General features: G+C 41.9%; 1 protein-coding gene across 50 annotated transcripts in view; it reads left to right on the top strand.

The window, feature by feature from the left end:
• CLASP2 (cytoplasmic linker associated protein 2) overlaps positions 1–17,623 on the top strand; it is a 178,265-nt gene that overhangs the window by 139,871 nt on the left and 20,771 nt on the right. For all 50 annotated transcript variants that reach the window (XM_053221739.1, XM_053221743.1, XM_053221741.1 and 47 more), the window contains 3 exons: positions 1,582–1,725; positions 15,293–15,436; positions 17,212–17,318. In XM_053221739.1, the coding sequence (XP_053077714.1) occupies positions 1,582–1,725; positions 15,293–15,436; positions 17,212–17,318 (395 nt within the window). The remainder of the gene's footprint in view (positions 1–1,581; positions 1,726–15,292; positions 15,437–17,211; positions 17,319–17,623) is intronic.

The following is a 17,623-nucleotide window of genomic DNA, read 5'->3' as shown; positions in this document are numbered from 1 at the left end:
GGCCTGCTACTGCAAAATTAATCATAAGTCTCTTTCCCTCTCCACTGGACATTTTACCTGGACAGATGATGGATTAACTCTCAAATTTTTTCTCAATACATCTAAAAGTTATAGTTACTTCTTAAAATGTATTCATTTTGAGGCGCGCCTGAGTGGCTCAGTCCGTTGAGCATCTGACTTCAGTTCCTGTCATGATCTTGAGGTTTGTGAGTTCGAGCCCTGCATCAGGCTCACTGCTCTCGGTTCAGAGCCCGCTTCAGATCCTCTATCCGCACCCCCCCCCCCCCCCCCGCACCGCCCCGCCGCCTCTCTTTCTGCCCCTCCCCTGTTCACACTTGCACGTGCGCTCTCTCTCTCTCTCAAAAATGAATAAACATATTAAAAAAGTTTTAAAACTTTAATCATTTTGAAATGAAGAATGTAATCTGATCCCCCCCCTTTTTTTTTAAACTGGAAGCCAAAGGGGGAAAATGTGCAAGAGTCAGAACCTGATATTAACACTTTGCTTCCTTTACATAAAACTTGGTACAGTACCTCCCAAAGACCTTATTTGGGTTTAGTGAGACAAGTAACATCTTAAGATCAATAACAAGGGGAGACAGAACATTGAAAACCTGATTATCTTCGTCTTTGGCAGTATTTTTTCAATGTTCCTGTTTTAATCATACACGCCTTCCTTTATCTAAGTCAGCAAGTGGGTGTTTAATATGTTGCTCTACGTAACACCTGCTCTATCCAGCTGTGCGGTTTGCCAGCTGCCACTTCTAAACCGCACTAGCAGAGTCTTTCAGAGTCCTTGTCTAGAACCGCTAGGGTGTTAGAAGATGTGACTTCTCAAAGTTTTTCTCAGCCGGTGCTTCTGCCCTCACATCCCTGAGAGAACGGCGGTAATTGAACAGCGGCTCACTCTAAGGATAACAAAGGCCGAGCCTACGGAAGAAGCATGTACGCTCTGCCCCACCTGATTTTGAAGCCTGCGTTTGACCACACCCCCACCTATACCAGGCACCCAAACCTCAGGAATTACAAAGAAATGTTGTCTTTGCTCCAGCGGTCCTTGTGTAAAACTTTTTTGTGACACTTCTTTTGAAAGGTGGTTCTGGATCTCATGGGGTGAACGTTACTGTATGTTTGGCAAAAAAACCTGTATTGCCCACCTCGATTACTTACTTGGTTTATGATACCTTATTTCCAGAATACTTTGGTTCATTTCCCCAAAAGCCAAATTACACTTAATTTATAAAGACTGGCTCCCAGGGAAATGTAGACAAGAGTCAGCTGTAAGCTCTGAAGGCCGACTCAAGGAGAAGGGTATAATCTTGTCAAGAGAGTCTTCAGCAGTTCAGACACAGGGAATGAAACACCTGGGATTTAAAAGTTCTGCTATATGTGAAAACAAAAATCCACATTTCCATGTATTGGTACCTCAGGTATGTAGGTGGTTATGTAATTTCTTGTTTGTTATTGTTGATGTTTCGTTTCGTATTGGTTTGAAAAATAATCACCTGCTTGCTTTTGAAGTGTAGTCAGTATCCCTCAGTGACCGTCTGGTTGTCCTCTCTCATTTGCTTACCTCTGCAGGTGAAGGTTGCTATCCTTAAATACATAGAAACTCTGGCCAAGCAGATGGATCCAGGAGATTTTATAAATTCCAGTGAAACTCGCCTGGCAGTGTCTCGGGTCATCACTTGGACAACAGAACCCAAAAGTTCTGATGTTCGGAAGGTATGTTTTAACGTAAGATTTAGAAGGTAAATTAGAAAAACAAGTCAGTCATTTTGGATTGCCAACAAAGGGAATTAATATTTCTGGACATTACCGGTTAGTATTGATTTATTTACTTGGTGATACGAAGACTTGTTTTTTTATCTTCTCTTTTAAATGATTTAAAATTTTATCCAGTTAATATGAGTATAGTTTTCAAACTTAGAATAAGAAACCAACTCTCATTGCCACAGTCCTCCCAACCTCTAATCTTGTAACCATTCAAAATATAGTTGACCCTTTTTGGTATCCAACATACATAAAGAACTACAGAACTCAACATCTAAAAACAAATAATCCAATTTTCAAAATGAGCAGAAGACATGAACAGACATTTCTCTAAAGAAGACATACAGATGGCAAACAAACATGGGAAGATGCTCAACGTCACTCATTATCAAGGAAATGCAAATCAAAACCACAATGAGTTGTCACTTTACGTCTTTCAGAATGGCTAAAATCAAAAACACAGGAGACAATAAGTGTTAGTGGGGATGTAGAGACTGAAGAACCCTCTTGCTTGGCTGGTGGGAATGCAAATTGGTGCAGCCACTCTGGGAGACAGTATGGAGGCTCCTCAAATAATTAAAAATAGAACAACTACCCTATGACCTAGGAATTGCGCTATTAGGTGTTTACCCAAAAAATACAAGAACACTAATTCAAAGGGATACATTTACCCCTATGTTTATAGCAGCATTATTTACAATAGTCAAATTATGGAAGCAGCCCAAGTGTCCACCAATTGATGAATGGATAGGAGGTAGCATATACATGTACAGTGGAATATTATTCAGCCATAAAAAAAGAATGAAATCTTGCCGTTTGCAACAACACGGAGAGAGCCAGAAAATATAATGCTTCGCAAAATAAGTCAGAGAAGGACAAATACCGCATGATCCCACTCATGTGGAACTTAAGAAACAAAACAAAGGTGGAAAAAAAGACAAGCCAAGAAACGCTCTTCTTTTTTTTTTTTTAAATGTTTTGTTTATTTTTGAGAGAAAGAGAAAGAGCATGAGCTGTGAGAGGGGCAGAGAGAGAGGGAGACACAGAATCTGAAGCAGGCTCCAGGCTCCGAGCTGTCAGCACAGAGCCCGACATGGGGCTCAAACTCACAAACCGCGAGATCATGAGCTGGAGTCAGACGCTCAGCTGACTGAGCCACCCAGGCACCCCAAACAGACTCTTAACTGTAGAAAAAAACTGAGAGGGGTGGGGGAAATACAGAAGGGTGATTAAAGAGTACACGTATCATGATCAAAAAAAATAAATAAAGTGAATAAAAACAAAAAAATACAGTGCACCCTTGAACAACACAGATTTGAACTGTGCCAGTCCACTTACATGCAGATTTTTTTTTCTAGCGTAGTTCTGTGAATGTATTTTCTCTTCCTTACGATTTTCTTAATAACATCTTTTCTCTAGCTTATTTTATTAAAAGAATACAGTATATAATACATATAACATACAAAAGGTATGTTAATCCGTTGTTTATATTGCCATTAAGGTTTCTGGTTAACAGTAGGCTATTAGTAATTAAGTTTAGGGGGAATCAACTTACAAAAAGTGCAGAGTTGACTGCACAGGGTTGGTGTCCCTAACCGCTGCATTGTCCAAGGGTCAACTGTAGTCCAGATGTTTCCACTTGCCTGCACCAGTGTATTTCAGATAAGAATTTACAGTGTTTCCTGATTTACTCATTTTGGGCATGATCTATTGATCTGTTGATAAATCTAGCCATGAGTAGCTTTCTATCTTCCTTTGTACATAAGAACTTAGCTTAACCCATACCATTCCCACATCTTTTCGTGTACCTTTCCCCATAATTTTCAGAATACGTATGAATCAGATACTGGTAATCAATGGAATCAATTTACCTTTTGACTGTGGAAGTATTCACTCCTATACCAAGTGGTCTGTTGCTTCCTTCTTTTCTTATAAGAGTTTTGTCGTGGTGTAAATAATTTGCCTTGTTTTTCATTTGCCTGGGTTTTTTTAATGTTTATCTGTTCATATTTTCACCATCTCTGCAACATGCTTATGGCTAACATTTTCCGTGTGCTCAAAGACGTAAATTATTTATTTATTTATTCCATGAGGAGCCCCTTCTTAGACCTTTTGTTCTTCTCGCCATCTTCCTGAGACTTGTCTTCACCCATCATTTCTTGCATCCTACATGTGGCATTGCTCACTCTCTTCCTTTGTGAATCATTATCTTCAATATTTACTACAAAGAAGAGCATGGAGTATACATTTTTTGACCTTTATTTCTAATGGTGAACACTTTACCCAACAGAAGCAGAATATTACCTTCTTCTCAAATGTACATGGAACATTCTCCAGGATAAGACCACATGCTAGGTGATAAACCTCAGTAGCTCTCTTAAAAGGATGAAAATAATACAGAGAATGTTCTCTCACCACAATGGAATGAAACTAGAAATTAGTAACACAGAAGTGTGGAGGGCTCACAAATATGTGGAAATTAGGTAACTTCTAAATCACCAGTGGATCAAAGAAGAACTCAAAAGGGAAATTAGAAAAATACAGTGAGGTGAATGCAAATGGAGACATGATCTACCAGAACTTACAGGATGCAGCCATAGCAGTGCTTAGAGGGAAATTTATAAGTGTTAATGCCTATTATAAAAAAGAAGAAAGGTCTTAAATTAGAAAGCTTAACTGCCACCTATGACATGGGAAAAAGAACAAACTAACCCTAAAGTAAACAGGAAGACATAAGATTAAAGCGCAAATTAACAAAATACAAAAACGATAATCAGTGACACTAAAAGCTGGTTTTTTGAGAGATCAACAAAATTGGCAAACTTTTAACTAGATTGACAAGAAGAAAAGAGACTTACATTACTAGAATTAAAAATGAAAAACAAGTAAAGAGGTTGACTTAGTAATCAAAAAAGAACCCACAGAGGCCCAGGCTCAAATGGCTTCACTGGTGAATTCCAGCAAACATTAATACCAGTTCTTTAGAAACTCTTTCAAAAAACAGAAGAAAGAACACTTTCCAACTCATTCTATGAGGGCAGTTTTACCTTGATACCAAAACCAGACAAAGATGCCCCCCCCCCCCCCACACACACACAAAAGCCTACAGGCCAGTATCTCTTACAAATATGGATGCATTTAATCCTTGACAAAATATCAGCAAACTAAATCGCGCAACATAGAATTATACACGACGCACAAGTAAATGGGATTTATCCCAGGAATGCTGGGTTAAATTAACATCTGAAAGTATGTTAATGTAATACCCCCTGCCAGTCACAAGACAAGACATGTGATCATATCAATAGAAAAGGCATCTGGTGGTGTCCCTGGGTGGCTCAGGTGGTGGCGCATGGGATTCTCCATCTCATGGTTGTAAGTTTGAGCCTCATGTTGGGTGTAGAGATGACTTAAAAATAAATCTGGGAAAAAAAAGAAAAAGACAACTGGCAAAACCTTAACATCCTTTCATGATTTAACCCCCCCCAAAAAACAAAACCAAAAAAACCTGGTAATGGAAGAGAACTTTCTCAACCCAAGAGAGGGTACCTGCAAATATCCACAGCTAAAATCATACTTAATGGTAAAAGACCGGATGCTTCCTCCTTGAAATTAGGAGGAAGACAGGATGTCTGCTCTTAGCATTTCTATTCACCATATACTCTACAATTCAGTATATACTATGTGTGACACTCTACTCTGGTCTAAGTGTGCAGTACCCTTATGTCTAAAAATATTTCTATTTCTATTCAACTGGGGGTTCTAGCTATGACAGGAAAAAATAAGAAATGAAAGGCATCCTTGGCAAGTGACATATTGGATAAAGGGTTAGTGTCCCAAAATCTATGAAGAACTTACCAAACTCAACACCCCCCAAAAAATTATCCAGTCAAGAAATGGGCAGAAGATATGAATAAACACTTTTCCAAAGAAGACATCCAGATGGCTAACAGACACATGAAAAATGCTCAACATCACTCATCATCAGGGAAATATAAATCAAAATCACAATGAGGTACCACCTCACACCTGTCACAATGGCTGAAATTAACAACTCAGGAAACAACAGATGTTGGTGAGGATGTGGAGAAAGGGGAACCCTCTAGGCTCTGTTGGTGGGAATGCTAACTGGTGCAGCCACTCTGAAAAACAGTATGGAGGTTCCTCAGGAAATTAAAAATAGAACTACCCTGTGACCCAGCAATTGCATTACCAGGAATTTATCTAAAGGATACAAAAATGCTGATTTGGAGCACCTGGGTGTCTCAGTTGGTTAAGCGTCTGACTTCAGCTCAGGTCATGATCTGGTTCGTGGGTTTGAGCCCCACATCAGGCTCTGTGTGACAGCTCAGAGGCTGGAGCCTGCTTCAGATTTGGTCTCCCTGTCTCTCTGCCCCTCCCCCGCTCACACTCTGTCTCAAAAACAAACACTAAAAAAGTACTGATTGAAAGGGGCACCCCCAATGTTTATACCAGCACTATCAATAATAACCAAATCACAGAAACAGCCCAAATGTCCATCGACTGTTGAATGGATACACACGCATACACATACATAAACACAATGGAGTATTACTCAGCAGTGAAAAAGAATGAAGTCTTGCCATTTGCAACAATGTGGATAAACATTGTTGCAAATGGCAACTAGAGGGTATTACCCTACATGAAATCAGAAAGCCAGATTTATGATTTCACTCATATGTGGAATTTGAGAAACTCAACAGATGAACATAGGGGAAAGGAGGGAAAAATAAGATAAAAACAGAGAAGGAGGCAAACCATAAAAGACTCTTAAATACAGAGACCAAACAGGGTTGCTGGAGGGGAGATGGGGGAGGAGGATGGGCTAAAGATCCCATCTCATGGATGGTGGGCATTAAGGAGGGCATTCTTTGGGATGAGCACTGGGTTCTACTCCTGAAGCCAAGATAACACTGTATGTTAACTAAATTGAATTTAAAGCTAAACAAACAAATAAGTAAATGGCATCCAGATTGGAAAGAAAGAAGTAAAACTATTTCCATTTGCAAATGATACGATTATATGTGGAAAAAATCCTAAGGAATCACTAAAAAACTATTGAAACTAATAAACAAGTTCAGCAAGGCGGCAGGATATAAAACGCTATACAGAAGTTATAGTTCTAAACCCTTGAAATGAGTGATCCAGAAATGAAACTCAGAAATCACTTTCATTTGCAACTGCATCGAAAAGATTAAAATCTGTAGGAATAAATTTAACAAAAGACGTGCAAAATTTATAGTAGAAACTACAAAACAGTTTTGAGAGAAATTACGGCTTTAAATAAACCAAAAAACATTCCATGTTCATGGATGAGAAGACTTTATGTTGTTAGGATGGCAATACCACCCAAAGGGATCTACAGGTGAAATGTAATCCCTATCAAAATCCCAGAAATTTGTAGAAATTTACGAGCTCTTTCCAGAATTCATGTGGAATTGCAAGAGACCCATAATAACCAAAGCAATCTTGCGAAGGAACAAAGTAGGAGGACTTCACACTTCCTGATTTTAAAACCTTATATAGGCAGGCATACTTAAGAAAACTGCAAATTTAGTTCCAGACCACCGCAATAAAGCCAAGTCACATGATTATTTTCAGTTCCTAGCGTATAGAAAAGTTATCTCTATGCTGTGGCCTATTAAGTGTGCAAAACCATTATGTCTAAAAAAAAAGTACATACCTTAATTTAAAAACACTGCTAAAAAATGCTAATTATCATTTGAGATTTCAGAGCCGTAATCTTTTGGCAAATGGAGGGGCTTGTCTCAGTGTTTACTTACTAGTCAGGGCGGTGGTTGCTGAAGCCATGGCTGTGGCAGTTTCTTGAAATAAGGCAGAAGTTGGGGCACTTGGGTGGCTCAGTCCGTTGAGGTCCGACTTCGGCTCAGGTCATGATCTCTCGGTCCGTGAGTTCGAGCCCCGCGTCGGGCTCTGTGCTGACAGCTCGGAGCCTGGAGCCTGTTTCAGATTCTGTGTGTGTGTCTCTCTCTCTGCCCCTCCCCTGCTCATGCTCTGTCTCTCTGTCAAAAATAAATAAACATTAAAAAAAAAATTTTTTTTTTTTTTTTAAAAAGGCAGAAGTGGTGGAAACAGTATGGAGATTCCTCAGACAACTATAGAAATACTATATGATTCAATAAGTGCACTACCGGTTATTACCCAAGGAAAGTGAAAATGCTAATTTGAAAAGGTCTTTTGCACCCCTGTGTTTATTGCAGCATTATTTATAATAGCCAGGATATGGAAGCAACTCAAGTGTTCTTTGATAGATGAATGGATCTGTCCGTCTAGCCATAAAAAAAAAAGAAAGAAAGAAGAAGGTTGAGATCTTACTGTTTGCAACAACATGGATGAACCTAAAGGGTCTTATGCTAAGTGAAAGAAGTCAGGCTGAGAGAGACAAATACCATGTGATTTCACTTGTGTGGAATCTACAAAACAAAGCAAATGAATAAACAGAGAGCAGAATGGGACCCCTAAGTGTAGAGAACAAACAGTTGTCAGAGGGAAAGGGGCGGGGGCGGCGGGGCGGGGAATGGGAAAAACGGGCAAAGGAAAAGGGAAGACACCAGCTTCCAGTTGCCGAGTGAGTAAGTGACGGTTATGAGAGGCGCCACGGAAGGAATGTGGCCAGGGGCGTCATGGCAGCATTGCGTGGCGACAAACGGTGGCCACACTCGGGCGAGCATAGAAGAACTCGAAATAAAATCATTAAGAATCCATGTTTAGAAGATAAGACTGGGAAGTTCCCCACATCGATCCACTCTTCCTTTTCCAACAGATTTCTCTGTAGCATGAGATGCTGTTTAATAGCATTTTACCCACAGAATTTCTTTAAAAAGTGGAGTCTGTCGTGTCAAACCCTGCTGCTCCTTTATCAACGAAGTTTATGTAATAGTCTAAATCCTTTGCTGTTACTTCAACAGTCTTCACAGCATGCTCACCCGGAATAGCTCTCCTCTCGAAAACCCACTGTCTCTGTTCCTCCGAAAGAGGCACCTCCTCATCTCCCGGTTCTGTCAAGAGATTACGGCAATCTGGGCCCATTTGCGGGCTGTGCTTCTCTTTCCAGCTCTCTCACTGGTTCCACCACGTCGGCAGCTGCGTCCTCCCCTGAAGTCCTGAATCCCTCAGAGTTATCCTTGAGGGCTGGAGTCCGCTTCTTTGAAATGCCTGTTAGTGTTGATACTTTGACCTCTTCCCACGAATCACAGATGCTCTTAGGGGCATCTAGCATGGTGAATCCTTTCCAGAAGATTTTCAGTTTACTTTGCCCAGATCCATCAGAAGAATCACTATGGCAGCGGTAGCCTTACAAAATGTATTTCTGTTTCTTTTTTGTTTTTGAGAGAGAACTTGAGTGGGAGGGGCAGAGAGAGGGAGAGAGAGAGTCCCAAGCAGGCTTTGTGCTGCCAGTGCAGAGCCCGGGGCAGGGCTTGAACTCAGGAACCGTGAGATCGTGACCTGAGCTGGAATTGAAGTCAGACACTTAACCGACTGAGCCGTCCAGGTGCCCTCAAAATGTATTTCTTAAGTAAGAAGACATCAAAGTCAAGATTACTTCTTGGGGCACCTGGGTGGCTCAGTCATTTAAGTGTCTAATTCTTGATTTCGGCTCAGGTCACAATCTCACGGTTCGTGAATTCGAGCCCCACATTGGGCTCTCTGCTGTCACCACAGAACCTGCTTCAAATCCTCTGTCTCCGTCTGCCCCTTCCCTGCTCTCTCTTTCTCTCTTTCTCTCTCTCAAAAGCAAATATTAAAGAAACATATATTTTTTTAATTAGCTTGTGATCCATGGGCTGTAGCACGGATATGGTGTTAGCAGGCACGAAACCGACGTGAATTCTTACTGCACATCTCCACTGTAGCTCTTGGGTACCGGTGCATTGGCATGATCACTAATACTTTGAAAGGAATCTTCTTTCCTTCAATAGTTCTCAGCGGTGGCCTAAAATATTCAGGAAACCGTGTAAACAGATGAGCTGTCCTTCCGGCGTTGTTGTTTCATTTACAGAGCACAAGGAGAGTAGATTTAACACCATGCTTAAGGGTCTCAGGATTTTCACAATGATGCGAGCCCTGGCCTCGACTTAAAGCCACCAGCTACATTAGCCCTAACAAGAGAGTCACCCTGTCCTCTGAAGCCAGGCACTGATTTCTCCTCTCCAGCCGTCAAAGTCCGAGGTGGCATCTCCTTCCTGATACAAGGCTGCTCCGTCTACACTGGAAATCTGCTGTTTAGTCAGCTACCTTCAGGGATCGCCCTAGCTGGGTCCTCTGAGTAACTTTTTGGGACTCCCGTGCTGGCTGTGCTACCTTGTACCTGTCGGTTATGGAGACGGCTCCTTTCCTTCAACTTCACGAGCCAACTTCCGTGGCTTCCTCACCAATCTCGGGCTTCACGGAATTGAAGAGAGTTAGGGCCCTGCTCTGGATGAGGCTTTGGCTTAAGGGAGCGTTGTGGCTGCTCTGATCTCCTCTCCAGACCACTGAAACTCGGTCTGGATCAGCCATGAAGCTGTTCTGCTTTCTTACCATTCATGCTCAGTTTCCTTCAAGCACCTTTCCTTTGCGGTCACAAGTTGGCTGTGTGTCACAAGAGGCCTAGGTTTTGGCCTGTCTTGGCTTTTGACTTGCCTTCCTAAGCTTAATCACCGCTAGCTTTGGATTTAACGTCAGACCCACGCAACGCTTTCTTTCACTTGAACGCGTAGAAGCCGTGGTGGAGCTATTAGTTGGCCTCATTTCAACACGGCTGTGTGTCAAGGAACAGGGAGGTCTGGGGGGAAGGAGAGAGACGGGAGCAGCTGCTCAGTGGAGCTGTCAGAACACACACAACATGTATCGATTGCTATCTGGTTTGGACACAATTTGCGGTACCCCCAAAGAATTACAAAGTAACGTAAGAGATCACAGTGAAAGAGTTTGAAATGTTGCAAGGATTATCAGCTGTGACACAGAGGCGCAAAATGAGTAAATGCTGTTTGAAAAAGTGTGCTGGGGGCATGTGGGTAGCTCAGTCAGTTGAATGGCCAACTCTTGATTTCAGCTAAGGTCATCATCTCATGGTTGTGAGATCGAGCCCCACATCAGGCTTCACACTGAGGATGGGGCCTGCTTAAGATTCTCTCTTAAACATCAAATAATTTTTTTTTTCCAAAAAAAGGCGGGGTGCCCCTGGGTGGCTCAGTCGATTAAGCGTCCAACTTTGGCTCAGGTCATGATCTCACGGTTTGTGAGTTCGAGGCCCACGTTGGGCTCTGTGCTGACAGCTCAGAGCCTGGAGCCTGCTTCGGATTCTGAGTCTCCCTCTGTCTCTGCTGCTTCCCTGCTTGCTCGCTCTCTCTGTCAAAAATAAATAAACATTAAATAAAATTAGAAAAAGATTCTCTCTCACCTCTGCCCCTCTCCCCTGTTCATGCTGTCTCTCTCTCCCCCCCCCCACCCCGCTCTCTAAAATCAAAAAAGAAAACATGTGCCAACAGACTTGTTCAACACAGAGGTTTGCCACAGAACTCCAAAATATATAAAGAGCTTATCAAACCCAACACCCAAAAAACATACAATCCAATTTAAAATGGGTAGAAGACCCGAACAGACATTTCTCCAAAGAAGACATACAGATGGTCAACAGACATATGAAAAGATGCTCAAAATCCCTCATCATCCTGGAAATGCAAATCAAAACTGCGATGAGTTACCACTTCACATCTGCCAGAATGGCTAAAATCAGAAACACAGGAAACAAGTGTTGGTGAGGATGTAGAGAAAAGGAACCTTCTTGTGTGGTTGGTGGGAATGCAGATTGGTGCAGCCACTGTGGAAAACAGTATAGACGTTCCTCAAATTAAAAATGGGCCTACCGTACGATCCAGTAGTCATACTACTGGATATTTACGCAAGAAATACATGAACACTGATTCGAAGGGATGCATATCCCCCTATGTTTATAGCAGTATTGTTTATAATAGCCAAATTATGGTAGCCGCCTAAGTATCCATCTATAGATGAATAGATAAAGAAGATGTGGTATACATACATAGTGGAATATTAGCTATAAAAAAGAATGAAATCTCGCCATCTGCAATGACGTGGATGGAGCTAGAGAGTATAATCCTTTGCAAAATAAGTCAGAGAAAGACAAATACTATATGATTTCACTCATGTGGAATTTAAGAAACAAAACAAGTGGGGCACCTGGATGGCTTAGTGGGTTAAGCATCCAACTCTTGGTTTCGGCTCAGGTCATGATCTCATAGTTTGTGAGTTTGAACGCTACATCACACTGTCAGGGTGGAGCCTGCTTGGTATTCTCTCTGTCTCCCTCTTTCTCTGCCCCTCCCCTGCATGCGTGCACATGTTCTCTCTCTCCCTCTCTCTCTCCCCCACTCCTTCCCTCTCTCTCTCTCTCTCTCAAAATAAATAAACTTAAAAAAAAAGCAGCAGCAGCAAAGGGGAAAAAAGAAGAGAGAAACCCAGAAACAAATTTAACTGTAGAGAACAAACTGAAGGTTACCAGAGGGGAGATTGGTGGGGAGATTCAATAGGTGATGGAGCACCCTTCTGATGAAGACGGGGTGATGTGTGGAGTTGTTGAATTACTGTAGTATACACCTGAAACTGACAACACTGTTATGCTGACTAACGGTAAAAACTTTATAAAAAGGAGGGGAGTCACCTGGCTGGCTCAGTCAGTGGAGTGTAGGACTCTTGATCTCAGGGTTGTGAGTTTAAGTCCCACGTTGGGTGTGGAGATTACTTAAAAATCAAATCTTTAAAAAAATAAAAAGACAGAAATGGGATATAGTACTCTAATAAAGACCTGGTTTATGCTGTGAAAGAAGTAAGTTAATTAAAATCTCGGGCCACTATGGTGTCTCAGTTAAGCTTCGACTCTTGATCTCGGCTCAGGTCAGTTCATGAGATCGGCCCCATGTCAGGCTCTGCACTGATGGCATGGAACCTGCTTGGGATTCTCTTTTTCCCTCTCTCTCTCTGCCTTTCCCCCACCCCTCAAAATAAATATTTTAAAAAGTATCTAGTAAAAAAAAAAAATGTGATACTACAATATAAACTAATGAAAACGGGCTTTATCAAAATATACTCACAAACTATTGCATTTTAAATCATGCAACTTAAACCCATATTACTTAATGCAGAAATAGAGAAATAGTTGATAGAACATAGAGGATCCAAGACACTTAGGTTTATTTAGGAGGTTAACTCACAATAAGGGTGTCACTTGGAGTCACGAGGAAAGGATACGCTGACCGGGAAGTGGTTTTGGAACAGCTGGGTTCTCTGTCTCTGGGAGGAAAGAAAGCTGAGTCTCATACAGCAGAATAAACCCTAGATGGAATAAAGTGTACCTTAACAATCAATTCATTGGCTCAAATAAACGAGGTAGTTTTAATATTTTCCAAAAGAGACCATAAAGTTTTGCTTCAGAATACACGCAGTTTCATTTAAGCACTGTGTTAGAGTGCATACCCACACAATGGTGTTTTGTCGCTTTCAGAAAAATGGGCTTATGTCACAGCTGTGGTTTTATTAATCTTTCCTTTGGCAGCGTCTAATAGCCCTCTGCCGATCTCTTCGTGTATTCAACTCCGTCACCTTCCAAGGCTGTGTTGTGCGGTCTGCCGTTGCACCAGTGGAACAGAATGTAACCATTCCACTAGTGTTGCATATTCAGATGTCGTAAACTTAGGACACTTTAAGTTTTCTAAGACTGGGATCTGAACACGCCCAGAATCAGATGCACACACTTCCCTCTGAGTCGTGATTGTGAACTATGTGGGTTTCTTTCTCCTCTCATTAAGTTTCTTTGAAATCTGAATTTCAAAGTTTGGTTTTCAGTAACTCAGTTATTTTTTTTTTTATTTTTTTTCTAATGTTTTCATTTATATTTTGGGACAGAGAGAGACAGAGCATGAGCAGGGGAGGGGCAGAGAGAGAGGGAGACACAGAATCCAAAGCAGGCTCCAGGCTCTGAGCTGTCAGCACAGAGCCCGATGCAGGGCTCGAACCCATGAACCGTGAGATCATGACCGGAGCCGAAGTCGGACGCCCAACTGACTGAGCCACCCAGGCGCCCTTCAGTTGGTTACTTTAAAAGAAGAAAGTAAATTTATAAGTTTTCTTAACTGATCTGAGTAAGCTTTGTTTTGTTCCCATTTCCACCCAAACGTTAGACTAGTTTTTCACTTATATAATAATGAAAAGCAAGAGGTTGCTCTGGATGAGCTTTGTATAGCTTAGGGATATACAGGTTTCCCCTGCTATCTGAAAGTAGACTGTTGCGTGAAACCTTTCATACACCAAAATGTGTAAAGCAAAGAAGCAGTCCCATTAATTTCCATGAAAAAACTTTTGAGAGTTCCCTCTTCGTCTTTTCTGACACCTTAGGATGCATCTTGCTAACAGACACACAGCACCAATCAAGATAAAGCACACACAACACAACACAGTTCAACAAAGCGATGCTGGCTTAATGCTGAGATGCTGAGTGTAGTTCCTGGGGAAGGAGCTTGGTGACGCCCTTCTCACTGCTTGGAGTACAGGCTCAGTGCAAAACAAATGTTGAATGTATTTTGCTTTTTGCCTTTACTTATAAAAGTGAGGATCTTTGTTTTTCTTTTGGTTAGGGAAAGCAGGTACTGTGGTAGGTCTTTCATAAAAGTCAAGTGGTACAACAGGAATTTTTGAAGGGTATGGGATACCCATACTTAGGTATTTCCATCCGTCTTTTTGTAGTTATTTATTAGGAAAACTGAAGTGGTATATCTTGGTAGAATAACCCTGGAAAGGAAACGGTTTGGGGCACCTGGGTGGCTCAGTCGGTTAAGCGTTCGACTCTTGGTTTCAACTCGGGTCATGATCTCGTAGTTTGTGAGATCAAGCCCCATATCAGGTCTGTGCTGACGATGCAGAGCCTGCCTGACCTTCTCTCTGTGCCTGCCCCTGCCTCTCCCTCCCTCCGTCTCTATCTCAAAATACTTTTTTTTTTTAACTTAAAAAAATAACCCCGGAGACCGGTTAACTGCTGCCATTGAGTGCTCGATTATATTTTTGACAATTTTTGTCTTCCCTTCTCACCCTCAAAAAAAAAAAAAATGAATGATGTGGCACCTGGGTGGCTCAGTCGGTTAAGTATCCAAGTCTTGGTAATGGCTCGGGTCGTCGTCTCTCAGTCGTGGGATCCAGCCCCATGTCAGGCTCTGTGCTGACAGTGTAGAGCCTGCTTGGGCTTCTTCTGTCTCTCGTTTTCTCTGCGCGCCTCCCCCGCTCGTGCGTGCTCGCTTTCTGTCTCTGGCAAATAAATATTTTTTTGTTCTCCCAGCAACAAAATCTGAAAGTATGTAAAGGCAACTTATGTTTCTGTGGGAAAGATGGCCTTGTGCTGTTGAACAGAAATGTTGACTGAAGAAAATTGTCTCCTTTGAGTTACCAAGATACACTCATCTACTTCTTAAATGTCTTCATTTTACAGGCAGCACAGTCCGTGCTGATTTCCCTATTTGAACTCAATACTCCAGAGTTTACAATGTTATTAGGAGCTTTACCAAAAACTTTTCAGGATGGTGCTACCAAGCTTCTTCATAATCACCTTCGAAACACTGGCAATGGAACCCAGGTACCTTTCAGTTCTTCTCTTGGCTATGCTGTGGTATGATGGATGGTTGGTGTCACAGTAGTTGCTTGCTTTTACACGAAGTAAACTTTTGATCCTAGTATATGTAATTTTTGCATCTGTACTGGGCAGCATTCCCTAAGCAGAATTAAATCTTGTCCTGGAAAGAGTACTGTCCTCAGGCTTAGCATGTTTCTATCCGCTGGGTTGGTGGTGAACATGGCCAGGACACGAACAGGAAAGTAAAACGCGAGCAGAACTCCAATGAGGGCGGCGGCTCTGCAGGCCGTTGGAATTAGGACGTGCTCTTTAGACAAAAGGGTCCTTGTTGGAGGGCTAGAAGGGGTGACTTGATTGACAAATAACATCTGAAGAAGCTGGGGCTTTGGAAGGGGTGTTCCAAAACCTGTTCACAGGATTGTGGGCCCGTACTTGCTGGAAGGTACAAACTTTGGTTTTGGGAAAGTGAGGTCTGAATAAATGAAACATTACAGTGTTTTATAGACCTTAAATGGCAAGCATTGTTTACATAATATGCCTAAAGAACTGAACTTAGGTTTTTTAAAAGGACAGACCTTGTACTGTGGATGAAGGAGAAATCAGATGCATTTATAGCAGGCTTAAGGTAAAGTCTGAGGGTTAAAAATAATCAGAATGAATTCTTGGGACTAAAGCTAGTTATCTTTTTAAAAGGAGAAGGAATCGTTTAATTGTATCTTAACAGGCAGGCAAATTAATAATATGAGTGAATTTTACTTCTTTTTACTTCTGTTTATTTTGAGAGAGCATGAGCAGAGAAGGGCATAGAGAGAAGGAGAGAATCCCAAGCAGGCTCTGAGCCTCAATCTCACAAGCCATGAGATCATGACCTGAGCCAAAATCGAGAGTCAGACACGTACGTAACCGACTGAGCCACCCAGGCACCCCAGGATGGGGAGCTAATTTAAAATTGTTAGTTTGGGGGGCACCTGGGTGGCTCAGTAGGTTAAGCGTCTCTCTCTCTCTCTCTCTCTCTCTCTCTCTCTCTTTTTTTTTTTTTTAACGTTTATTTATTTTTAAGAGACAGAGAGTGTGAGCAGGAGAGGAGCAGAGAGAAAGAGAGACACGGAATCCAAAGCAGGCTCCAGGCTCCGAGCTGTCAGCACAGAGCCCGACGCGGGGCTCGAATTCACAGACCGTGAGATCATGACCTGAGGTGAACAAAGTCTGACGCTTAACCGACTGAGCCACCCAGGTGCCCCAGGCATCTGACTCTTGATTTCGGCTCAGGTCGTGGTCTCATGGTTCACGGGATTAAACCCCACATTGGCTCTGTGCTGACAGTACAGAACCTGCTTGGGATTCTCTCTCTCTCTCTCTCTCTCTCTCCTTCTCCCTCTCTCTCTCTCTCTCTCTCTCTTTCTCTGTCCCTCCCCTGCTCACATGCGCGCTCACTCTCTCTCTCAAAGTAAATAAACTGTTGTTTAAAAACAAAATTGTTTTTAAAAAACAAATTGTTAGTTTGGGGTCCAGTGAATCTTTGAGGAGGAAGATGTTGATGATATTTGAGGGTAGGAAGTGGGTAAGGAAAACAAGAGAAGACTAAAGACTTAGATTTCCAAGTAGGGGGAAAGTTTTTCCCTACAGAAAGCAGAGATAAGGACATGAATATTTAAAATACTGACCTGCAAATACAGCTCTTTCATACTGTTCAACTTCTTGATTGCATGGCTTCCTTAAGAGCCTTTTAGTTGAGCTTATCTGTCATGTGTTAATATTTACTTGACTCCCCCCATCAGGGTCCCATGGGGAGTCCTTTGACAAGGCCAACAGCACGTTCACCAGCCAACTGGTCCAGTCCTCTTACTTCTCCTACCAACACATCACAGAATACTTTATCTCCAAGGTAACAAAAGAGTTCTTTTCCATCATGGCTTGTGTTTGCAGATTCCCACTCTTAGACAACAGACATTGATATAATTCCAGTTGATTTCCACTTGGCTTCAAAGGTCTTGACACGTAGAAATGTAGCAGATTCAAAAAATGTTTAAGTTTATTCCCAAACTAAGCCTTAAGTGAAAATAACGCATAGGATATCAAATGTTTTGGTAAGTGCAAAGGACACTTACTTTTGTAAATTACTGCTTGATGCATTAAATGGCATAGTTATGTTTCTCAGATGTGCTTATAGACCAAAGCATAAAAATAGTG

Source organism: Acinonyx jubatus, chromosome C2 (genome assembly GCF_027475565.1).
Source record: "Acinonyx jubatus isolate Ajub_Pintada_27869175 chromosome C2, VMU_Ajub_asm_v1.0, whole genome shotgun sequence".
In the NCBI taxonomy this organism is placed as follows: Eukaryota; Metazoa; Chordata; class Mammalia; order Carnivora; family Felidae; genus Acinonyx; species Acinonyx jubatus.
The sequence above is the reverse complement of the archived record's forward strand: the minus strand, read 5'-3'. Positions and strand labels throughout refer to the sequence as shown.